The following is a 25545-nucleotide window of genomic DNA, read 5'->3' as shown; positions in this document are numbered from 1 at the left end:
ATAATATTTATTCATTCTGCTTACTGAGGTGAAAACAGAAATTAAAGATTCTCACTTAACATGTTAATTATACATTTATACATTATATCAGATCCTTCCTCCATATTCATAAGTTTAACTTTTGCTCAAATCATTGGTGCTAGTGTTAGCCAGACAACTGCATGGGCCGTTGGCATTTTGGTAACCCTCACGGCCGACAGTTCACGTTGTAGCCAATCTATTTTCTAGATTTACTTGTTGGCCTAGTAGCTATGTAGTATGTTTCTCACATCTCTATAAGCAAGTTCAGTGTTTGATGATCATTCTCTGGAGACCACCTGTATTACTGTATGTATTTCAGAATCTTCCAATTTGACCTTTGTTTTCCTTAGCAATGATATCTGGAAAAATTCTTTCACACGCAAATCTTGTTTTTTAACAGTCTCCAGGTACATGTAGCATTTCATCCAAGGCTAAAGTTGTGTCAAACATCGGTATGCCATTGTGAAAACTCTGCACTCCCTTGTAGTCTGGCCCTTAATAATATGTTCTGTGCCTTATCGCCTTCTTTCTGCATATGACCTTTCATGTGTCTATTTAGTGCACATTTTTGTATGAAGGCTTGGTCACAGAGCTGACATTTGTGGGGTTTCTCGCCCGTGTGTATCATTCTGTGGTTTCGCATGTCCTTGCGCGCCATGAAGCGTTTAGGGCATAAGTCGCAGGCGTATGGACGTTCACCTAAAAGGAAGAGTACGTCATGTAAAAATAATGTGATAGTTCTTCAGTTTTTCGTCATGACAGTGTTAAACTGTTTGATAAATACCTGTGTGTGTTCTCATATGCACTACTTTGAAGCTTTTACTCTTGAACGTTTTATCACAAAATTCGCACGAAAAAGGTTTGTCTGAAGAATGTGACCGCATATGTTTGAACAGGTCACTCTGAAAACGGAGAAAACACAAATCAAAATTATTATTTAAAATAATGTCTATTGTTACTCGGTTATGTTGTTTCTAAGAAGAAGAATCAGGGAGATACGGAATAATGTTTAATTATAAGACAGGAATGCTCACCTTTACATAAAATCTCATATCACATAATTGGCAAGCTATGTTCTTTATTCCTGTATGTCTTATTAGGTGGATCTTGAGGTTGCCAGCTTGTGCAAACTTTTTGCCGCACTGCACACAGATGTAGTTCTTCTCCTTAGTATGTGTATCTAGATGCGTCTGGAATATTAATACGACACATTAAGAATAAGGTAAATGATTTTTTATAGGGCAACCAATTAAATACACTGAACGAAAAGCTCATGCCATTGACATTCTGATGCACAATTAAAAAGAAAACGATTAAAAAAGGTTTAAAATTACAATTGTATTGATCATACCTTCAAATTATACCTCTGAACAAACTTCGCATCACATATATGGCAGACATGCTTCTTAACGCCCATGTGTATCATCTCATGGTTCTTCAATACATTCAAATAAGCAAAGTTCTTGCCACATGTCAAACATTGATAGTTCCGGACACCGGTGTGGGTACGAATGTGGCTGTGGAGGTTACGGAGCGTGGGGAATGTCTTGTCACAGTGCTCGCACTTTATGTCTGGCTGGAAGACATATGGATATTCATGAAGTTTAGTTATTTTCTCAGAATTTCAGTGTCCGGATTTAACAATGATTGTACAGTAATAGTATTTAGGGGTTAGTCACAAACTTTCTGTTGCTAAACTTAAAATACGAAATATTCTCAGTAATTGCGAAGGAACGGTATGGCTATTGTGTAGCTACTTGGGGGAGGCTCATGACCAGCAGTGAACCTCGATAACCTGAATTTATTGATTGAAACTATACATTGGTCCTGTTGGTACAACGCGCAACGGTTATGTCGCGGGCTCTGACTTAGTTTAGTGACTTGGTTGGTCTTATTTTTTAATTTCGATAAAGTCAGGGTCCCGGCTTTATCGTCAAGGGCCCGGCTTTATCGTCAAGGGCCCGGCTTTATCGTCAACTAGCGGACCAATAACATGCGATAAAATATATATAATTTATAATTTTATTATGTACAGCTATAGGTAAGTTACTTTCAATCTACATTATTTTTAATAAAAATACCTTTTTCCCGAAATGACTTCGCATGTGAGCTTCAAAATTTTCGTACTTCTGGAATGATTTATCACACTTCGGACATTTCATTCTGGTTCTTTTTTTGAGGGGTTTTGCTAGCTCTCTTCGTCGTCTTATCCTCCTGAAACAGTATTCGATTTATAATCATAAAGTCAATCAATGGTTTGTGTGTTTTTAGTAATAGAGGTATAAATAATTGCCGTACATAAAATCGAAGATAAAAGTATGGGCAAGTTACCACATTTACTTAAATTGATTGCACTTCTCACAGAGTATGATCTATTAATTTGATCTATTAAATTAGCCTTAAATTTATTAATAAATTACCCACATAATAACTTAGCAAAGACACATAAAAAATTTACAAAAGGCATTATAATAAACAACTGTTATTTATTTCAGACTAATGTATGTCTGAAATAAATAATATGAAAATAATTTTTCATATTACTTATTTTAATCAATTATATCTTAAGCAATTGGCACACATGTAAGTTACCTGATGATTTCAGCGGGCTCCATAGAGCGGTCTGGTTGAATGTCACTGTTTGGTGTGAGGTTCTGGCTCAGCATATCATCTGATATCTCGGACACATTGATCTCCAGGATGTCATGTTCATTTGTATGCTGTTCAACTTTTACCGACTCTTGCTGCAAACAAAAGGAAATATTAATGACTAGCATTGTGTGATTTCTGCTGTTTAGCATAATCAGTACCCTATGTTGTATATCAGGTAATAGTCTATCTCTGTGCCTTTCATCTGAATCTATTCAGTTGCTTGGTGTGAATAATTAACAAGGCAACAGATGGTATGGAAATTGTCTTCTTTTTTTATCAAACTTATTGCAGCCTTCAGATATGTTGAAAGTGATTCAAAGAGGTAAAAAACAATATAGAAATGTCCATAAATAGCAGACAGAAATTCATAGCTTTTACTAGTTTGTGCAGGAGAAACCTAGATCAAGTAAAAAGAGAGGACATGCACACAACAACTGTGATGAAGACTATTACTTATGTTTGTATACAAAAACAAACTTACTTCATCTTGCAGTTGCTGTTTTAAAATGTGATCAGATCGTGCAACCGCCTGCTTGAAGAAATAAGTCCTGTTCAGTTTTTCTAAACATGGTTTGCATATTTGTCTCGGCAAATAATCTCTTTCAGAAATCTGTAAGAAAATATATATTTCTTTTATTTTACATGTATCTAACTATCCTCTTGTATACAATTTAATTAGCTATTAAACATTAAATTAAGTTATACAAAACAGTTTCACTTCAAAAGCTACCCTACAAGGTTTAATTAAATGTTATTTCTATTCCAGCATTTCCATGATTTGTTACTACATGAAGAGCCTTTATAGCCATTGTGTAGTTAAAAATGTAATATTCTAGCCAAAAATAGAAATTTATTGTTAGAACGAATTAAAAGACTTGTTTTTGTAATAAATGAAGAACTTACCTCAACAGATGTGCATAATTTAAACATTTCAGCTGTACAAACCATGAACAAATCCTTCATAGGACCAGTTTCCGATAAACAAGCACGACAAACCTTTTTAAAATCTAAAGTACCTGCCATTATTATTTGATTAAATTATTTACAATACGACATTTATTTACTCGGGGACACAAAACATCAAGCTCTGTAGATTTGACAGCTGTACACTGACAACCGTTTGACAGTTTAGGATTTCCATTCCGTTACGACTTTTAATACATCTAGATACAGGGCTTCCTCATTTTACCGTCGAAATAAAAAAAAAACAATTCAAATTCATAATACACTGAAACAAGCTGCTATGAAAAAATGTAAAGAAAAAAAGCTTTATTTGACAACTTGAATAGTAGAAGCGCGAGATTAAAATAATCCCACGCACCGAGGTCTAGAATGATTGCGTGCGACCGTTAATCATAGCCTATAAATGTTGTATTTATAGGGTTTTATAAAATACGAAACCTAGAAAGTTTACTTACCTGCCTTATTAAATACACATTGTTGAACCACTTCTTATATCCATTAAAAAAAATGGCTATTATGAAAATAAGACCATTATCATTAATTTAATATTTATTCATGAAATAATTTCTAGAATTCATGTATTAAAAAGTACCTACAATCTACATGTGTTTATAATAACATATTAGCGTATGATGATCTAACATTACTCAACTGAATAAGTTTATTCCACAGCATTATCGTATCGAAAGATTACTTATTGTACTATCAACGAATAAAGTGTTTGGACAAGGATAAAATACTTATAACTGTTATTGTTAAGCAACAACTAGGCTATCTTCTTAGATAACTTCTAATTGAATATAATTAGAACAACAAATTGGAGGAGGAGACCAATAGAAGTTAAACTGTCTTGTGCATGAATATTAAACTGTATGAACTATGTGTAAACCTGTTTTATCTTAACGGTTAATATCTTCGATCAATACGGTATCTTTTTGTTATTCCTCATGGAAAGTAGTATAGAATACATAACTACTTATACGTGCTTATACGTTGGAAGATGAGTGCTACGTCATTAACGTACACAATAAACTGTACCGTGTAGAAGCAATGTAGGAAAGTAAGGTTATATTTTTATTATCATTCAAAATATACTTCAATTCAATAGTATATTTAAGCGGTAGAGAAAAGTATATCTTTATTTCCAAAATTAGATTAAGTGAAACGTATCTTCATATATTATAAGGTGCCGATATAGGATTAACTGACGTTTTGTGACCATTAAATAATTGTGATTTGTTGTGAGCATAACATTCTAGACATACAATGCAGTGAATCTGTGCGTAGCTACGTAGCTATCGATAAGGTTTTATCATTCAGTCAGAAGTTTTCAGTGGTACGGTCAACCCGTGTCAACAACGTGTCTGTGTCGCTGTGTTGTTTACATATTACACGTATACCGCCCATAACAAAGCTAATTGAATAATGAGTTCTATACAAAGCAATGACGAAGTGCCTGTGAGGACACTTCCAAACAATGAAAGAATTAAGCGCCTTAAAGACTACTTTTGTGAAGAATTTGGTTGCGAACCGAAGTTTTTTGTCAGAGTGCCGGGCCGCGTAAACCTAATTGGTGAACACATTGATTATTGCGGCTATCCAGTGTTGCCCATGGCGTTGGAACAGGATATACTAATAGCTGCTGCAATACTCAATAAGCCAGAAGTCCACCTGCGTAACATAAACAATAAATATGATAATTTTAAAATGGAGGTACGAAGCTGTGAAGATCTAAATATAATACCAGACTCAAACGGAAAACCATTTTGGTATAATTATGTTCTTTGTGGAGTAAAAGGAGCATTGGAATTCCTGAATGATCGCATCGATAGTGGATTGCAGATCGTGGTTGATGGGAATATCCCGCCTGCGTCTGGTCTCTCAAGTTCATCAGCCTTAGTAAGTGCGTCATGCCTGGCTGTTTTATATGCACAAAAAGTGCCTCTAAGTAAAACTGATATAGCTTCTTTGTGTGCCAAATGTGAAAGATATATTGGAACTCAAGGAGGTGGAATGGACCAGGCGATTGCATTTCTGGCGCAAAAAAATTGTGCCCAGTATATAACGTGGCAACCCTTAAAAGCTACTCCAGTTGCGCTCCCAGAAAACGCTGCCTTTGTTGTAGCCCACAGCATATCGGAAGCTAACAAAGCAGCCACGAACGATTTTAATAGACGAGTGATAGAATGTAGGTTGGCAGCTAAAATTATAGTAACGCGTGCAGGTGCAGCTACTGATAAGAAAATTATTACCCTGAGCCAAGTACAAAGTAAACTCGATAACAGTTTGGAAGACATGGTAAAACTTGTTTATGAACATTTACCAAAAGATTTATACACAAAAAGTGAAATCTGCGAAATCTTGCATGTTAACGAAGAAGAATTGGAACAGTTGTATCTTACGCCAAATACAAGTCATTTAACGGAATTTAAATTGAAACAGAGAGCTCTTCACGTTTACGAAGAAGCTCAACGTGTAGAAGATTTTCGTAAACAATGTTCGCAAATAGTTTCGAATAGCAATGGCCAGAATGGTGTAAACGGGAAAAGCAATGCCATTGTATGCGAGAATGGTGACGGTGATGATATAATAAACATTCTCGGAAACCTGATGTATGGTAGTCACCAAAGTCTAAACGAACTTTACGAGTGCTCACATGACAATTTAAATCATCTAGTCAACTTGTCGAAGACAATGAACGTCAATTCTCGTGTTACCGGAGCCGGATGGGGGGGATGCATCATAGCTTTGTGTCATAAAGACAAAGTAAATAGTTATATAGATATGTTAATAGAAGAATTTTACAGCAAATACTGCAAAATTGATAAAAATAAAGCGAGATCTTATGTTTTCGCAACCACTCCTAACCACGGTGCTGAAATTTATGTTAACAAATGATAAAAAAATTTTGTTCATGTAAGACCCAATTATTAAGATCGTTCTTACTCCAATTAAACCTAACTTAGTAATTTAATACAATACGTATAATAAGTAATAAGGAGAAGATAAGGGAATAAATGGATGTTTAAAATGAATCAGTCGATTCTTTTAATTTTATTAAAGTATAAAGGAGCCTACCAGGGTGGTGATTTCTCACCACCCTGGTAGGCCCCCTGGAGGCCTGATACCACTCCACGCCGTGTATTGCACTGTCACCCTCGTACATACTATTATTTCGTGATAGTAGATCCTCAGGCCATAAAACGTGTAATAGATTTTTTACAACCCACTTCTATTCACTATTTTGTCAACGTTAAGAATTAATCCCGAAGACAAAAGCGCTATTTAATTGTTTATAACCTTCCTTGTATATGATTACTTTTTTTTTCTCTAGACCACTGTATCATACTGCTGGGCCTGATTACTTTAACTATACCTATTTATTGTGTTGTAATAGTTATTATGATGTTAAGTAGAAATCATGTGAGATAGTTTTGTTTTAATAAAACATAAACGTAACATATACATATGTTTTTTTTTTTATTAACCTTGGGATGTGTTAGGATATTAAATTATAATACAGTTATATTATAAAGTAATTTGTATCTTTTAAGTTACCCATTTTTTATACTTTAATTTATTTATAACAAAATTCAGTTTTATTTCGAACACTGCTGCTGAGCACCCTGGCGACAAATTGTCAAACAATGTCAAGTTGATGTCTGTGAAATATTTTGAAGTTTCATTTCAATAGGACAATTTTCTAAACCTGGTATTCTGATAAAACTACGAAGTTATTGAAAGTCTTTCTTAACGTTTAAAAAATCTACCTTGAAGCTTGCAACCGTGGCTTGCAAAACGAAAGGTGTTTAAAAACGTAAGTTATTTTGGGTAAAATGTTCACAACTAAAGTATAGTGGTAAATTACTTCGGGTTTTATAAATTCATATGTGTTACCGAAATTTTGTAGCTATTCTTGGATAAGAAGCTATGGAAACTATGTCAACTCCAGCAGACGAAGAGGTATCAGTAGTTTGTTGAGTAGTGCTATGATGTGTCATTTATTTTTAGGTTACTTTTTTAATTCCTATTATTGTATCTTGTATTTGAGGTAGCCAGTTGCAAATGATTAGTTGCTAAGGTCAGGATCTGCCAGCCTACTGAATATCACGGGCAGAATTATTGCACAAAGTAATATTGCGCATTTTTAAGCTATTTTTCTTGATGTTTATATGACCATCTGTCAGTGTGAGTTTGTATGTGTTTGATGAAATATGAATGGATACAAATGATCAAACTGTAATGCAAAGAAAATAATATATTTTTAAATATGCTATCAGTTATTTTTAGCTTTACAAATGTTATTTCTGTTGTTTAGGAGGATGTTGCATGATGCAATTTCATATGTTAAAACAACAAGTAGCAATAAAGTTGTGTAATACTATTTGGCTGCTGATTATTTTTGTATTTTAAAATGCTTTGACAGTTTTCACCCATTTTTCTTCTGAAAAGAAACCTTGTATTATTCAGTTGTAAATAATTTGCTTTGGTTAGGCTGTGCTTGATAAAAATAGACAATCACTATTTAATGTTACAGAAAGTGCACAATCAGTTAACAAGCAGTGCTAAGCGACGTCTCCGTAGACAAAAACTCAGAGCTGAGATAGAAAAAATCAAACAAAAAGCAGCTAAATATAAAAGGAAGAAGGAATCTAGAGAACGTAAATTACTGCTCAAGAACTCCTTAGCAACGTCTGAAGAAACAGGAAATGTTGAAGAAATTGTGCTAAACCAAGAAGTTAAACAGGAAAATAAAACAAAAATGTCTTCAACTGATAATAAATCTAGGGAAGATGTTATGGCGGCAAGGCAGGCTAAGAAGCTGGCCAAGCAGAAAGGCAAAACCAAGGATATAGCACCTGAACAAGTACAAAAACCAGCAGCCGATGTCAAACCAATAGAAACTCCAGTGAAACAAGATGAAAAACCAACTAAAGCTGACCCAAAAGTAAATTCTCCAAAAAGCAAAGATGAAGTAGATAAGGCCTGTCTGAGAGAAGAACAAGAAATTGTTGCTGATAAAAGCAAGGATGATATTAAAGCTGAAAGAGCAGCCAAGAAGGCTGCCAAACAGGCAAAGAAGAAAGGTGCTAGTGATGGTGGGGATGCCCCACAAGCTAAACCTCAGAAAGAAACTGCACCACCAGCTAATGAGAATATGACTGTCAAAGATGTGGTGGAAACTTTAAGAGATATTGCCAATGTCGCTAAAGAGATCCAAGGTGTCACTGATAAAGTTATTGATCTGGGTGCTAAAAAGGTAAGAATATATTAAATAATAAATAAATAAATGCAGACAACATCACATACATTGTTCTGAACCCAAAGTAAGTTGCTGAAGCACTTGTGTTATGGAATTCAGATACAACGAAGGTGCCACAAACACCCAGACCCGAGACAATGTAGAAATGTTAATTTTGTATTACATCCAATAGTAATTGTAAATGAGTGTTGAATCTTTAATACTTAAAACTTAAGCAACCATAATTGCTACAAAATTACTATCTTGTCCATCTCAAAAGGAGAAAACATTTTCCATTAGGCTGAAGACAGTTCAAAGAGCAAGGCGGAGCTGAAAGCAGAGCGACGCGCTAAGCAAGAAGCACAGAGGGCAGCTAAGCAGGCTGCTCAAGAGAAAATTGTGGCGAAGTCAAAGGCAGAGGCTAAAGCAGCACCAGAGAAAAGTGTTACTACTGCTAAAGTGGTAAGTGATTTCAAATAAAACAATTTGTAAGTACATACTAACATATTATAAAGCTCGCGCGTAATTATCGGGATCGCCCAGGCTCGCGAGTTGAGCGTAGGTAAACTTAACCGTTTTATCATTTAAGTACGAAACATCCTTACAAAGATAACTACAGCAATAAGTACATATCCTATTGGAAGGGAAGAAAGTTAAAAATATTCTATTCCAATATAATAAAAACCAACCACAAAATAAAAATTTCACAAATTAGGTAACATAATGATGAATATTTTTTTAGCATGCTTTTATTAGCTTCGTAATTAGAAACTGCATAATAAAGCGTGTCAAGTGGCACCACTTTAGCACTACTTCACGCTAATAACTTGTAGTCAATGTTAAAGTACTAGTTTTGTTCCAGGAAAAGGCAGTTAAACCGAAGTCCAGTGAGAAGCCGAAAGTCAAGTCTCAAAGCTCACACAGAGTAAACTGGTTCCAGCACTTATACAAAGAGCATGATAAGGAGTCACTCAAGACCATTGCTATTAATTCCAAGTAAGTTTACAGTATATTAGACTTTATTTACAAAGAATAAGGTTGAAATTACTAGGACTTTTGGTCACAAAAGTATTTCAGGGTGTTCCCAATTATGTTTTTTTGTTTTACTTGTTGATGACAGAGTGTTTATGTATTTCAAGTGTATGTAAGTATGTAGCTGGGTTTAGCTCACTAGCATATCTTGTAACAGTTGTAACCTTTTTGTATAAAATTCATTTATTATAATAATATTATTCCCAATGGCCGAGGACAGACAATAGTGACAGCATTTAAGGGATTCCTTTGCCCAGAAGTGGGACACTTTGGGCCACATAAAAGAACATTCTAATTGCGTTTATATGATACTTAAAACACAAAAGTCCGTATTTTTTTCATGCATTTTGGGTTTCTTGTTATTCCCTATTGTTTTATTCGATAAATAATTATTGGAATATCATGGAGACTTATTAAGACAGTACAACTTTATGTCTCAGTTGAGTCAATTGTCTTGAGACCTTGAAATACTTTGGTCAATATTGGCTCTTGACTTGAGTTAATGCACTGTGTCGATTTTGTCATTGTTTCATATGAATGTTATTGTATTGTTCTGTGAGTTTGCTATTTATATGTATGTGTGCTGTAATAATATAGCAATATATATTATATAAATGTCTATCTATTTTATTTATCTGCGACCTGTCTCGATCACCCTTAGCTTATAGTAGAATTTTCATTTCAGTTTGCACCCAGCTATTATTAAGTTAGGCGTCCAGTTAGCTTCGCGGGTCGTGTCTGGATCAAACGCAAGATGTGTGGCGTTACTCGATGCATTAAAGAAGGTAAGTTAAAGACATTTAATAAAATATTATTGTTTTGAAGTATGACTTTTGCTGTTTGTGTGTTACAACTGTATAAATGATACTACTTTATACTTAACGAGGTGAACATCGCTAGAAATAGCCAATTTTGAAGTTATTATATGATTTCAATTCTGTTCTTGCACATCTGCTGTTTGGGAGGACTATAACCGCCCCAAAGATGCCTTTGGTATAGCAAAATACGGTTGTATAATGGACCCGAAAAGAAAAGGAAGAAAACCTTTCTTAAAATCAACTTTTACGGTCTATTTCACACTAGCTTTGGATACTCAATACTCAATGCTCAATTATTTATTGCGTTCCATAATGTACATCAAGGTCTTAAAATCTAATAATACAGAACCATTATGGACCCTGTCGGGCACAGCAATATCTTTTAATTAATTAATTTTATAGATAATTCCATGTTACTAAACCAACGGAAAATTGTACACATAAGTAATATTACAATGTTGATATCTAACAACATATGTATTTGATAACACTTCCGGTCGCCTTTGTCATGCTATCGACAATGTACATTATATTTCAATTATGTCTATGGTACTTATAAATCCGGTACGCCTACAATGGCCTACATAGAAATAATAGTTTCAGAATACTTGCTAAGTAATATAAACATTATTTTCATTTAAAACGCACATAATTTTATGAGTTTTTTGTTGATTATTTATTTATTTAATACAATGTGGACTAACAGCTATAAAAATCAGGAGTAGCTATAATGTAGTTTATAGAAAGTTAATTATTATAAGTCTTCACTTTTAGAAACAATTTATAGATTATATAATTTGTAAAAAAATAGTATTATAGTTTATTCCTTCCATCTACAGATGGTACGCGATTACACGCTCCCGGCCAAGACGGAGTTCGCGCGCGGTCTTGAGGCCCACCTGGCCTCCAGCCTGGACTTCCTGTGGGCCATGCGCCAGCCCTCCGCCTCGCAGACCAACGCTGTCAAGTTCTTTAGATATCATCTTACCCAGCTGCCGAATAATGTCGATGAATTTGATGTGAGTATTCAATTAACATTAATATTCAAGTCATTAAACGTAAAATCGTTTCGATAAGAGATACATTTACTTTTTTATTAAAGTGTTTGTTGATTGGTTGTGTATATAGTGGTGTGTGAAAAGAAGTGACGTCATACAAGTATTCAGTAGTGATATAAAAGGGACACAAAAAACTACATTGATTGAATTATTTATGAACTGATTTGACATTTTAACTGTCATTTATGACCAGAATAATGTTTTTACCCTGTGTTTTGTAATCTCCTAAAACACTTGTCATTTGAATCTCTATGTGTCGAGGTTATTTAGTGTAAGGCACTAGAGAACATACGGCCATTAAATATAAAATACAATCAACTATTTTTCAAACCCAAACATTTAACAAGTAAGACACAATAAGTGCTACCTCACCAAGATCGTGAATGTTATCACACTGAATACTTATATCTCAGGCAAAGAAGACTCTACAAGAGGAGATAGACAGATACATCAGAGAGCAGATAGACATGGCTGGCGAGGCAATCAGTATCGCTGTACGGAACAAGATCTCGAATGGAGACAACATACTCACATATGGATGGTAATGTAACTTTTTAGTTTCTAAATTGTTTTATAGCATATTGAACCTTACATTGTAAGACATAAGTTGTTTATTAAATATTCTTTCCTTATTTTAATGCAGTTCACGATTTAAATTATTCTATCTGACTCTGTTTATACTATTTCAACCTTATTACTTCTCATTTTTTTATTTGAAGACATACCAATTAATTGGTTTATTTATAAGAAAAAGTAACACCCATGGTTTACATGTACATGTATATTAATAACTAATCATCGTTAAATACTTTTAAATTCAAGATTTCAGTTTTATAATCACAGATTTTATGTACTCCGAATTTTTTTAAAATTTTATTGTCGAATTTCACTGTGAGGTATCCAATTTGAATATAATCTCCTTACAAAATAGTTTTATTTTATTGATGGTCGGTATGCAGTTCGTCCCTGATCGAGCGCATCCTGCTGGACGCGTGGTCGAGCGGGCTGCAGTTCCGCACCGTGGTGGCGGGCAGCCGCGCGCAGCCCGCCGCCGCGCACATGCTGCGCCGCCTCGTGGCCCGCGGCCTGCCCTGCACATACATAGACATCACCGCCCTCGGCTTCATCATGAATACTGTGAGTGGACTGGACAATTTCATAATTTATTTTTAATATGTACATAAGTAGTTTAAATGTTTATTTTAAATATGACGATAACTATACGAAAACATTTGCAATAGAAAAGTATTATTTATTTGAAAACACCTACAAGATTCGTTTGTGTGATACAAAATTAGTCTACTTAGTAAGAAAATAATATATCGTTACATACGAGAAAAGATGATGATGAATATATTTAGAATTTAGGTGTTTGTCTATTTCTTCCTTTTTACAATCTGGAGCATAGTCTCGACGTGCGAATCACACGGGTCAATTGTAGCTGCTTCACGAAGTTATAGTATCTTCGAACTTTTAAGCTCAATTTTGCCTTGAGTCACATATGTTTGTCCACCGTCACTGGGCCCAATCTTTACTTGCCAATATTATTAGCTGTTCATGAAGTCCGTGTGGCGGTGTGCAGGTGAGCAAGGTGGTCCTGGGCGCGGGCGCGCTGCTGGTGAACGGGTCCGTGCTGGGCGCGGCGGGCAGCGCGCAGCTGGCGCTGGCGGCGCGCGCGCGCAACGTGCCCGTGCTCGTCGCCTGCGAGACGCACAAGTTCTGCGACCGCGTGCAGACCGACGCCTTCGTCTACAACGAGATCGGTCAGTACATACACTCACACACGCACTGAATACATAGGAAGGGCTTAAATACACCAGTTACACTTTAAATACATTTTTTTGGTATTAATATGAATAATTAAAAAAAAAACACAAAAGAAGACATTCCTACACAATGCAGTTATAAAGTAGAGATAATTTTCTTATTAAAAAAGAAGTAAGCTAGAAATGGTGTGTGTGGTGCATTTAAATGCCCCGATACGGATATGTACACAAAAGACGATATGAACAATCGCTTGTTCTCCAGAACAAGCAATTTTTAAAACATAAACGATATATCTATTTTATACAGGTGACCCCGATGACCTCATCGACAAATCAGACGAGAATTCTCCTCTCAAGGACTGGCGGTCGAACCCCAACTTGACACCTCTGAACCTAACATATGACGTCACACCGCCGAGCCTCGTAACCGCTGTCGTCACAGAACTTGCCATCCTGCCCTGTACCAGTGCACCCGTAGTACTGAGATTCAAACTGTCCGAATATGGTGTGTAAATAAGGAAATTGATACCATAAAAGCCCTGGTTTGTTACTGCCAATCATGACAGATGATTCATTATTTTCTACAGTCTCACAATGGATAGTATCCAGAAACTAGGATTTAGTGTTGTCAATGGTCAAAGACCTATCGGCAGGACAGGATACGCTACATGTAAATTTTTTCGACTAAATTGAGTACCGTAATTTAATTTAATGTGTTGTTCACCTTTGTATCTAAGAGTGTGAAATTTCATCTGCAGTTAGACAAATTGAATTCACCATTGCTATCAAAGCTTGTTATAACTTAAAGGTAAAAAAGCCAAGTAACCAGAAATTATTGTAATTGTTCGCAATATGCACTTTTCTTGTTTGTCTACAATGGGACAAAGCTGATTCAATACTTTTAATAATCTCAGTTCAAGGAAAGGATATTTTTTTTTTTATAGACACACATTTGTGATGTAGCAAACATGATGAACAATGATTATTTTATAGAAGAATAATGTCCATAATGCATTCTTGTTCCATGTCTAACACATTTATATTGAATGCCCCATTTTAAACAGTCAACTTTTGTCTTGTTTGCTTATTCTGGTATATTTCAAGAGTTTCTAATAATTTCAATCTTTGATACATACATAGCCTTAGATTATTTGAATTATAGGAATCTGTAAATAAACATAACGGGATAAAAAATGTGCTCAAAATATGTAGTTAATTACTATGATATTGTAAATAAATAAAATATTATGCATTTTTAATGCCCGCTAATAAAAATTCCTAGCAAAAGAACATGTTTTTCTCTTAACCTAATTATTCATGTACCAGATTTCCAGAGATTATATTCTTCTTTATTATTATTGATGGTAACAGAAATAAAATAAAATGCATATTTATGAATTATCTCTGTAATAATAACAATAAAACCATGTTTATAATTAAAATCACTTGTATTCAGCACATAACATTGCTACACCATAAAAATGCACACAAACTAGATGTGTTGGAAACTATAAATGTAGTAATTATATTAATTAGTGGAAATAATTTAATTAATCTTTATGGTGGTGTTCAGCCTTATGAATAGAGAAGTCTAGTCTTACATAGATTATAACACAAAGGAATAAGGCATACAGGAAGCCCACAACAAGAAGAGGCTCCTGTAACATAAGCAGACGCGGGAATGTGTAGCGCAGCTGGAAGTCTTGGATGTGGTTCTCAACAACATTCTTCTTTGTGAATGAGATTACTGGACGTCCTTTCGTGTCCAAGTAGGTGTAATGAAGGCTGTCGGGCAGTCTGGTCACTGCATAAGGCAGGTTCACTTTCACACTTGTTGATCCTTCAGGCAAAATGATCTTGGTGACTAACTCATCAACTTGCATGTCATCAAAGATGTGGTCAATGATCCTCATTTTCAGTAAGTAGTCATTACCAGTGTGGTACAAGTATTCATAGCTGGGAACATTGTATCCAAGTGTGTAGTGAGTTCTCCATCCTCCAAACAATGGGTATCTAGGTCTCAGGTCCAATTCTACTGAATCCTTCTTCACCTTCATGTTGGAAGTAGAAATGTTGCCATTGGTGTCTCTGTAGTAGACATCTGAAGCAGATGCAGGCAGTAGAGTTTTGTATGACCTGACACTGGCAGGCCCACTGTGATGGTCCTGTTGGTAGTCATAGCGAGAGAATGGACCCTTCAGTTTAGCTCCACTATGTTCAATCTCAATAACCTCCTCAACAGCAATGTTGCCCCAGTGGGACACTTCAATCAACCTCTCGACGCGAGTCACAGTCAAGAAAGGAGAGTTGTTCCTGTAGTGAATCACTAATTCCTTTTCACTGAAAGGCTTAGTGTTAGGGTAAGGACCATACTGAATTGCACCATCTTGTTGAGAGAATGGCTTTACTTTAGAGAACGACTCGACGCTCTTTGTGTTGACAATGACGTTAGTTTTCTGGGAAGCAACAAGGTAAGGCGAATACGTGTACAAGTTACCATTAAATTTGACTAGTTGGTCTTCTTGCTGAGTGATAGCTGTGGGATAGGGTTGCAGAGCCTTGGTGAGAACAGTTTCTACGGTAACCGTGGCTGTTGAGCCGGCGTTAACGGAATCTTTCAGATCGACACGCCAGAATCTGACTTGATCATGACCCTTCACAGTTGTTTCAACAAGTCTGAGATCTTTGCTACTACTGTCCTTGGCTCCGACAAATGCAACATTGTTCTTTGCGAACTCTTCTATGGCTAATAAGAAATTCTTTACCGGCGTACCCCCTGTGTTCTCCAAGGTTAGTTTCGAAGTGATTTTCACAAGTTGTGACGATATATCAATTGTTCTGTCGACATTTTTAAATCTAATGTCACTGGATATAGTATCAACACTGATGCTTTCACATTTTATTACGATGAATAGAAGAAATATAAAAGAAAATCGTAATTTATCCATCGCCGGCAACATCTTTATTTTTGACATTTGACAACGCAATAAACGGAAGTACACGCCATCACATCAAGCCGGAAACACCTGTGTTTATGGTAGATGCCTCACATAGGATTAGATTTTTTCTTACTCAATGAAAAAAGTAGTTCATATACTATTTGAATAACTATAATATACTAATCATGAAATATAACTTAGTTACATATCAAAGGTCTACGTTCACATACTTCACATTAATTAAATGGTAAAAGACAATGTATCCAAGCCCCGCCATAGATAATGAATCATTGAGTGGTCAATTTCTATTTTTTATTTAGTCAGTCGTTTTTTTTTACTTCTTGGTGTTAGAAGTGTTATGCTGCGAGCTTGTAAATACATCGATAGATAAATGAAATTCGTCGTTATTGACTGGTGAATCGAACTATTAACACCATTCATTAATGTATTACAAGTTTTTCAAGAGTTATTGTGAAAGTTATTCGTCGGTCAATCTTCCGGTTGCAGCCTATTAGGTGCAAAAATCCGGTGGTAATTTGTGGAGCGTATCCCAGTCCGCAGGAAGTTGAAGCTATCAACAATGATAAGTCTATTGATTCGAACCAGTCTCGCACTGCTCTGTAAGTATTTTAAAGTTTATTTCATTCATAAACAATTGTATGCACAAATAGTTATGAACTTGTGTTGCACCTATTACCTACTTTTCCCAGCTCTATTAGACATCAATTATTCAATTTATCTTTTTCTCAATACTGTCTACGAATATCATTACTTATACTTTGTTTCATCAACAGTCAACAGATGATAATAGTTTTTTATCGTGTTTCAAGGAACTAAGGGAAATAAATTATTTTCGTGTTGTTTTAGTACTCAATCAGTTGGTGACGCCGGCTGATGCTTGGGGTAGCAGGAACACCTACAGCAATGAAAGAGGCGTATATAATTCGGGCCATGAATATAACAATCCCAAGAATTTAGCAGGTAATGACCCTGGGCTGCCATCACAGAGTGCCCCAAGACGCGGGTTGGGGATATCAGCATGGGGCATTGTTCTAGTTGTAGTGGCATTAATACTTGCTGGTATGGGCTTCTACTACTTTTCAATCTGCTATGACATTTGCCAGCCAACCAAAAGCAAGTATGACAAAATGGGATTGCCAACTATGGCTTAGTTATTTCATAAAGCCCTGTGATTAGATATGGATTAAAATGTATCTAGTTGAGCTCTTTTTGATAAGATCTCAATAATTAAAGTACTTTCAAGTATGTGCTACAAATATATAGCTATACAGCTGTGACATGTTTGCATGCAAGTTGATAATATAGTTAATTATACTGACTGAACTCCAACACTACATAAATGGAACAATTAGTACATGCCTATAATGTTTAGTTTATGTAAATAGGATTATGAAGATAAATTTTGAACATTCTTTCAAATGAGGCCTTAGTAGGGAATTTAATGTATTGTTTATGAGAACAAATGATGTAAAAAGGTTGTGACCTACATTTATACATTTTTAAGTATTCTATACAAGTTTTGGAATCATTTATAAAAGCTTTAAGATGCTACTTGCTCTTAATTTGCTAATGCTTTATGAATGTAAAAAGACTGTTATGGACCAATTAAAATTGTTCACAAAAACATTTACAGTTTTTGTGATAAGTTAGATGCTATTTATACATATTATGTAAATGAACTTGTGTTCATGCATTAGTTTTAATTGAATATTATGTTATTGTAATAACATAGTTAAAAACATACAATTATTATTAAAAGTGACCAGTTAACCAACCATGTCATTAGGAATTACCTCAAGCAGAAATAGGTGCCATACAAACCACAGATTTCATGTTTTTCCCTATTATGTCACTATTAGGATTTGGCCCTGACTCGAAATATTATCCCTATACATTCCTAAGGATACTCATATTATCCATAAAGAGTACAAATTGGTATAACAAACTGTTTAAAATCTTTTAAAATGAGATTCATGTATTCTATATTGCAAAGTATAATGCAATAAATTATCATATCATTAGTATTATTATACATTAATTTAGTAATTATAAAAGCTAAGAATTATTATTTGCTCTGCTCGAATGATAGATGAAGGAGTTTGAATTTTTAGATGTAATTTAAGATGCTGTTCTGAACATTCACACAAAGAAACTCTCTTGTAATTATTCTGTCATACTGTTGTTACAGTTCACACAATTATCTGCCTACAGCATATTAATACTGCCTGTATCTAAATAAGTTTGTCACAATTAGATTTAATACTTAAGTTTAAGTTTTCTGTTCCAATTGTTCAAACCAATGCTCAAATAAATATTATTATATACTTAAAACGTCATTTTGATTCATGCACCTATTAAAAACAGCCATCGATAAAAACACGCCTTATTTACCAGTCTTGTATCAGAGACCTATTTTTTAAAGTGTTGAGTTTGCACTTCCAATTTAAGCTTACAAATGAATGCATCATGAATTTTGAGGGTAAACAAACATTTCGTCACCCATTGTGAAACCTACTTAGCAGGCTTTGATGGATGACAGTATTGTAGTCTAATGTCGTCAGATAAAACCTTTTCAGAGTAAAACGGTTATATTTTACCGTGTTTCCTGTCGTCCATGAGTAGCCACGAGATAGCATTATCTAGCGTGTGTAATGAGATTGTCACCTCGATTCTGTGTAGAGATAACCCTATATGGATGCCTAATGGTGTTTGCAAGTGATTTACGTGTGACGAGAGATAATAAGTTTTTAAATTAGGTACCGGCCTCTGTAAGAACCTTGCTCTAAGGCCATACAAAAAGTATACATAAAAACCGTCCTTAGAGGAAAATTATATAAAAGTTCGTCATAGACACAATTTTATACGCTACCTAAACGGTCGGTCGTTCCATTGTTTCCGCCGAGTTTGTATATCGTTTAGCCATACTAATTTGTTTATGTTATCGGTTCTGCAGTCCGGGAATAACGCTCTGTCAATTTACCTATAATGCAATTGCCAACATACTGAACCGCTTAGCTATTGCATTTAATAGCTAGTACCTACTAACTTGTATAAACTTTGTCTCACTAGTAACCTTGTAAGGATGGCATTAATATACTTAGGTACGTCAATTCAATTTCATAAAGTAAGGATCATAAAAAAATACTAAGTGTTCAGCCCTTATTTATAGGAGTAACTTTTGTTAAAAAAAGATATGGGTATTATTTTGGTCATGGTAGATTTGCGTTAAAAATATCGTTTGTTCATAGGCTTATCCACAAATCTGGGGTTCTGACATTTTACTTCCTTTGCATTGTTTTTCCACTTTTTTGGGATATGATTGATAATATATGTAGATATGTTTGGGAGCAAATGTATCAGGTAGATGTAGGTATAATTACTTCTTTTTATGATTAACGAATTTAACAGAACTATAAGACACAGTTATACATTATTATAAAAATATAAATCAACTTTAAGCAAACACTTGACACATTTTGCAGGTGGGCGATAACGCTGATAATCCACTTGCAGAAAAAATCCCCTTTAAGGAATTTCACGCTCAGCTTATAACAATGGCTCCAAATTCTTTCCTACTTAATTCTCAGAAAGCAGCCGATGAATGCTATCTTTTGTAATTCATATGTCACTCACATATACAGGCACATCAAGTGATACCTCTTCTTCATAAAGTGGAACTGAGAGGGAAAGCACGTTCGCCGCTCAAAAAAGTACGTCGGAGTTATCCACAATATTGATAATCGCAAGGGTCAACCCGCGAATATATTAGTCGTTTGCTTGTCAAAAATGTTAACAAAGCCATTCCAAAAATGTCTATCACAGAACATACGAATAAGAACGAAATTCTAAAAGATGAGATAGACTGTCATCAAATAAGCGACACCTACTCCCTGGTTATAATTTGAGAACTACACAATCAATGAATTTTGATCAAGTTTAAATATATTATGGCAGTAATAATACCAGCCCCACTGCTAGGCTCAAGCCTCTTCACGTATAGTGTTGAGCATGATTACCACGCTAACTCACTGCTGATTGGCGATTTGTGCCAAAAAAGTACGTTGATAAAGTCAAATTCGTACTCTGGCTCTTGTTTGGATAGAACCGCACCATTATGACGTTAATAAGTTAAAAATGTTCAGGATTAACAATTAAGTGTTTCGAAAATACCAGATACGTATTTTTTATTTTGTAGAAAATGGGTTGAATAAAGACTGTATCTGTAACAACATTATGTTGCAAGATTATAACTGAGAGAAGACTGTTATTCTAAGTACTTGTTATAAAACTTAATTACTGTCTAGTTAAGATTTTCTCAATGTCAGATTTACTGTTATTAGACACGGCACTTATTTGTGACAATAAGAATAGTAAGTTGATCATTAACAGGTGTTTAAGTAATCAAAGATAATTACTGCTGAGATAAATAGTTTTGGTTTATTAAGTAATAAACCGAATGAGTATGACACATCACTTTCCTTGAATTCTTATCTAATGGTTACACACATAAATTTGATGAAATGAAACTGTGAGTCACCGTAAATTTTATGAAGAACTTCCTAAATTGTTTACATCGATAACTGAATCACAAAAAAAAACTTTTCCCTCAACGGTGTGCCTCTTAACAGGGTGCAGCTATTTAAATATCTGGGACATTAGGTAACTGATGACTTGACGACGCAAATGTGGAATAGAGGGAACGCAGAGCGTTGTTAGACAGGTCGAAAATTTTGGCCCGCTAATTATCCCGTTGTTCGGGAGCCGCTTGCCTTGAAAGTTACGCTATTTAAAGCGTATTGCACTTCACTCTATACGGGGGCTCTCTGGTTCAACTATACCCAAAGGGCTTACAACGCTCTGTGGAACGAATACAATAATGCATTCAGAGCGCTGTTGCGATTTCCGCGATTTTGCAGTGCGTTAGGCTTGCTCGCCTATGCTCACATCGACGGTTATAGCGTAAAGTCTGCATCCTTGCAAACAAAATAAAATCAAAATCAAGTCGTTTATTCAAATTATTTTACTAAGTAGCTCTTTTTGAAGGTCAGATTACATTGGACAACACCCTGTTCCGCCCATACTTCGCCAGTTAAAAATAACTCCCCAGTAGCACGCTGTCTTTCCGTTTGCATTATTAATCTACACACGCCGGCACAATTAGGGGAACACTAAAAAAAGGTCGATTTTCTTTACAAAGTCAAGTAATACATATTTTTTTTAGTTACACAATTATTAGTTGTACTCAACCTAACAAAACTAAATGTTTTAGTAACTCACACAATATTTATTCTTGAAGAATTTAACAAAATTACAAATAAATAACATGAAACGATTTTTCTTTATGATTGAAATCTGCCAAAAACTTTAAAGTTCACCCATAAAAGAAAATTTTAATACCGGGTATTGCCGCCACGGGCTCGAATTAAAGCCTGTATACGATTTCCCATGCTTTGGATAACGTTGTCGATCAGTTCTTGGGGCAAGTTATTCCACTCTCCCACTAACGCCGATTTAAGTTCTTCCACATTGTTAGGGGCTGGATTTCTTTGTCGAACCTTTCTTCCCAGGTAGTCCCACACATGTTCTATCGGGTTCATATCCGGTGATCGCGCTGGCCAGCCCATCTGAGTGATACCTACTTCATTAAGGTAGTCACTCACTATGCGTGCAGTGTGAGGCCGTGCGTTATCATGCATGAAAATGAAATTTTCACCAATAGATGGAGCAAAAGGCATGACATGGGGTTCTAACACTTCTGTAATGTACCGCTGTGCAGTTAGCGATCCATTACTGATGGTCACTAGCTCCGTGCGGGCTCCCAAACATATGCCACCCCATACCATCACTGAACCTCCACCATACGACACAGTTCCAGTGAAATTTGCTTGGCGATAACGTTCCCCTCGATGTCTCCACATTCTTTCCCTCCCATCCACGAAATTTACACAAAATCGGCTCTCGTCACTGAACAAAACACGGCCCACTCACTTGTCCAATCTCGATGCTCTCGAGCGAATGCTAATCTTGCTACACGATGAGCTACCTCGAGTTTTGCAGCCTTTGCTGGCACGTAAGAGTTTAAACCAACTTCATTTAACCGTCTTCTAACAGTCCTTTCACTGACATTCACATTACGGACTTCTGCTAAACGATTTCGGGTCTGAACAGCTGTTTGACGACGATTTCGTAAAGTCTGCATGACCAAGAAACGGTCATCTAAGGCGCTAGTTGCCCGATTTCTGCCCTGCCCTCGTCTGCGCACGTACGATCCAGTCTCCCTATAACGTCGGACGATGCGATAAATCACCGATGTCGATACACCCAATGCGCGACTGACTGAGCGATAGGTGTGCCCTTCCTCGATCATGGTTACAGCCCTGGCTGCAGAAGTTGCTGGTAAATCACTCATTTTGTATCGGAACAATGTGCACTATACAAATGTAAACAGTTAAATGACCTACAGTTCCCTTTAGCAGCATCCACTGAAGATCTTATCAGAATGAGTAAAAAACGTTAAGTGAGCAAAATCTTAAAAACCCATAAATTCTTGTCAAAACACTTACAATAAGACTTGGGTGTACTTAAAGCAATCTGTTATGATGTTATTAACACTTAAACCAAAAGCTCTCATAGAAATATCCTACAATTTTAGAAAAAATCAACCTTTTTTTTGTGTTCCCCTAATTGTGCCGGTGAGTGTATATCTATATATCTATATACTTATAATAAATCTGTAGAGAGGTCAATTCTGTACATAAAATATATTTAAAAAATAACTATCAAGGGGTGGTTAGGGATCGCTACTGATGCCAAAAATGCAATCAGTAAAATTTTTGTCTGTCTGTCTGTCTGTCTGTCTGTATATTCGTTATAGAAACAAAAACTACTCGACGGATTTTAACGAAATTTGGCACAATTATTCTTCATACTCTTGGGCAGGTTATAGTATACTTTTCATTACGCTACGACCAATAGGAGCAGAGCAGTGAAGGGAAATATTGGGAAAACGGGGTAAGTTACTCCATTTTTTAAGCTTCCGTCACGTGTGCAGGCTTATAGGTTAAAGCTACATAGAAATCATGTATGACGGAAATATTCTCCCTAAAATTATATAAAAAATATTCCTCGACAGCATATGTCTAACTTTTATGGTTGACTCACAATAACACGTGAAACTCCCGATAGCTTAGCAATTCGGAGATTTCTGATTGTATTTGTCTACTCTAACGTTTACAACACTATCACTCATCCCCAATTAAAAAAGTTAACATTATTACCTATTCAATAAAAAAAGAATCATGTAAATCGGTGTAGAAACACCAAAGTTATACATGAAATAATAAGAAATCGCGCGTGAATACAGAGTCATGCTATAAGGATTATTTTTGTGTATCGGTTGCCGCGCTCGACGCGCGTCGTGGCGGGAGGTATAAAAAGGCGGGGGTCCGCGCTCGAGCGTCATACAATATTTGGCTGTTGATGCGAATAGACGTTCAGACTGTTCGACCTTATTGACAATCAATAATTGTTATTTGCAAACCGTGCTTATCAGCACGACTTTTAGTCTTTGAATAGTTTATTTTTAGAATTGTTTTGTTGTTAGTTTATATAATAGGTATTAGATTAATAGTATTAGTAGTAGGTACACCTATTAGTTATTTTGGTAGTGTTTAATTGTATTAATAGTTTATTTTCGTAATTGGTAGTGTTTAATTATATTAATAGTTTATTTTCGTAATTTTTATATTATTTATTTTGGTAGTGTTTAATTGTATTAATAGTTTATTTTCGTAATTTGGTAGTGTTTAATTAAATTAATAGTTTATTTTCGTAATTGGTAGTGTTTAATTAAATTAATAGTTTATTTTCGTAATTGGTAGTGTTTAATTATATTAATAGTTTATTTTCGTTATTATTATATTAGTTATTTTGGTAGTGTTTAATTGTATTAATAGTTTATTTTCGTAATTGGTAGTGTTTTATTATATTAATAGTTTATTTTCGTAATTATTACATAATAACTATATATAATTGTAAGTGTAAGGTAGCTTCAGTTACCGTCGATTAAAAATACACAATGCCACCTAAAAAACGACCATCTTTATCTCGAAATTCGAGAGATGCTAAAAGGATGAGAAATGCGCGTTCTCAAGAATCGGCAGAGGAAAGAGCACATCGGTTAAACTCTATGAGAGTTAGTGCCTCAACCTCTCGAGCCAATGAAAGCTCTCCAGAGAGAGAGATGCGATTAGCAGCTGACAGAGCGAGACGAGCTACATCACGGGCGTCTCAAAGCTCTTCTCAACGAGAGCTGAGGCTTACCATTGACCGAGAACAACATGTGTTATCCCGAGATGCTGAAACTGCGTCACAACGAGAATTGCGTCTCACTGCTGACCGCGAACGGCATACATTGTCTCGCGAGTCAGAAACCTACACTGAGAGGGAATTGCGTCTCACAGCTGACCGCGAACGTCATATATTGTCTCGCGAGTCAGAAACCTTCACTGACAGAGAATTGCGTCTCACAGCTGACCGCGAACGTCATATATTGTCTCGCGAGTCAGAAACCTACACTGAGAGGGAATTGCGTCTCACAGCTGACCGCGAACGTCATATATTGTCTCGCGAGTCAGAAACCTACACTGAGAGGGAATTGCGTCTCACAGCTGACCGCGAACGTCATATATTGTCTCGCGAGTCAGAAACCTACACTGAGAGGGAATTGCGTCTCACAGCTGACCGCGAACGTCATATATTGTCTCGCGAGTCAGAAACCTACACTGAGAGGGAATTGCGTCTCACAGCTGACCACGAACGTCATATTTTATCTCGAGAATCTGAAACTTTAACTCAATATGAAGACCGTTTGACAAATGATAGGGTGCACCATAATGTTATTCGATCTCTCGAAGACGCACATGAGCATGAACAACGACTAGAGTCGGTACGCGAATATTATAATTCTTTGAGACAAGAACGATCAGTAAGTTTGTCTAATGAAAGATTAAGAATCGAAAATATTCGGTCTCT

At 35.7% G+C, this 25545-nt stretch overlaps 4 protein-coding genes across 6 annotated transcripts; 2 read left to right on the top strand and 2 right to left on the bottom strand.

The window, feature by feature from the left end:
* Positions 1-48: 48 nt before the first annotated feature.
* On the bottom strand, positions 49-3806 carry LOC113496783 (gastrula zinc finger protein XlCGF57.1-like). 2 transcript variants are annotated; one of them, XM_026876105.1, is made up of 8 exons: positions 3577-3806; positions 3155-3283; positions 2614-2765; positions 2103-2235; positions 1373-1597; positions 1056-1211; positions 806-923; positions 49-720 (listed from the first exon to the last, which is right to left on the bottom strand). In XM_026876105.1, exons 1-8 carry the CDS (start codon positions 3694-3696, stop codon positions 464-466), a joined length of 1290 nt encoding a protein of 429 aa, XP_026731906.1. In that variant the 5' UTR covers positions 3697-3806; the 3' UTR covers positions 49-463. The 2 variants fall into 2 exon arrangements, with proteins under 2 accessions (XP_026731906.1, XP_026731907.1); XM_026876106.1 differs by lacking the exon at positions 1373-1597 and having other exon boundaries at positions 3577-3805.
* A 907-nt stretch (positions 3807-4713) lies between these two features.
* Positions 4714-7101, top strand: LOC113496781 (N-acetylgalactosamine kinase). The gene has a single exon (XM_026876103.1). The coding sequence runs from the start codon at positions 5062-5064 to the stop codon at positions 6532-6534; it is 1473 nt and encodes a 490-aa protein (XP_026731904.1). The 5' UTR covers positions 4714-5061; the 3' UTR covers positions 6535-7101.
* A 175-nt stretch (positions 7102-7276) lies between these two features.
* On the top strand, positions 7277-14842 carry LOC113496780 (translation initiation factor eIF-2B subunit delta). Of its 2 annotated transcripts, none has more exons than XM_026876102.1 (10): positions 7277-7453; positions 8174-8896; positions 9179-9340; positions 9741-9874; positions 10596-10695; positions 11568-11747; positions 12200-12327; positions 12746-12923; positions 13369-13549; positions 13860-14842. In XM_026876102.1, exons 2-10 carry the CDS (start codon positions 8399-8401, stop codon positions 14063-14065), a joined length of 1767 nt encoding a protein of 588 aa, XP_026731903.1. In that variant the 5' UTR covers positions 7277-7453; positions 8174-8398; the 3' UTR covers positions 14066-14842. The 2 variants fall into 2 exon arrangements, with proteins under 2 accessions (XP_026731903.1, XP_026731902.1); XM_026876101.1 differs by lacking the exon at positions 7277-7453 and adding an exon at positions 7508-7599.
* Positions 14843-14981: 139 nt separating this feature from the next.
* LOC113496782 (dolichyl-diphosphooligosaccharide--protein glycosyltransferase subunit 1) lies at positions 14982-16550 on the bottom strand. The gene has a single exon (XM_026876104.1). It carries the CDS (start codon positions 16525-16527, stop codon positions 15103-15105), a length of 1425 nt encoding a protein of 474 aa, XP_026731905.1. The 5' UTR covers positions 16528-16550; the 3' UTR covers positions 14982-15102.
* Between the last annotated feature and the right edge of the window lie 8995 nt (positions 16551-25545).

Source organism: Trichoplusia ni, chromosome 8 (genome assembly GCF_003590095.1).
Source record: "Trichoplusia ni isolate ovarian cell line Hi5 chromosome 8, tn1, whole genome shotgun sequence".
Lineage (NCBI taxonomy): Eukaryota > Metazoa > Arthropoda > Insecta > Lepidoptera > Noctuidae > Trichoplusia > Trichoplusia ni.
The sequence above is the reverse complement of the archived record's forward strand: the minus strand, read 5'-3'. Positions and strand labels throughout refer to the sequence as shown.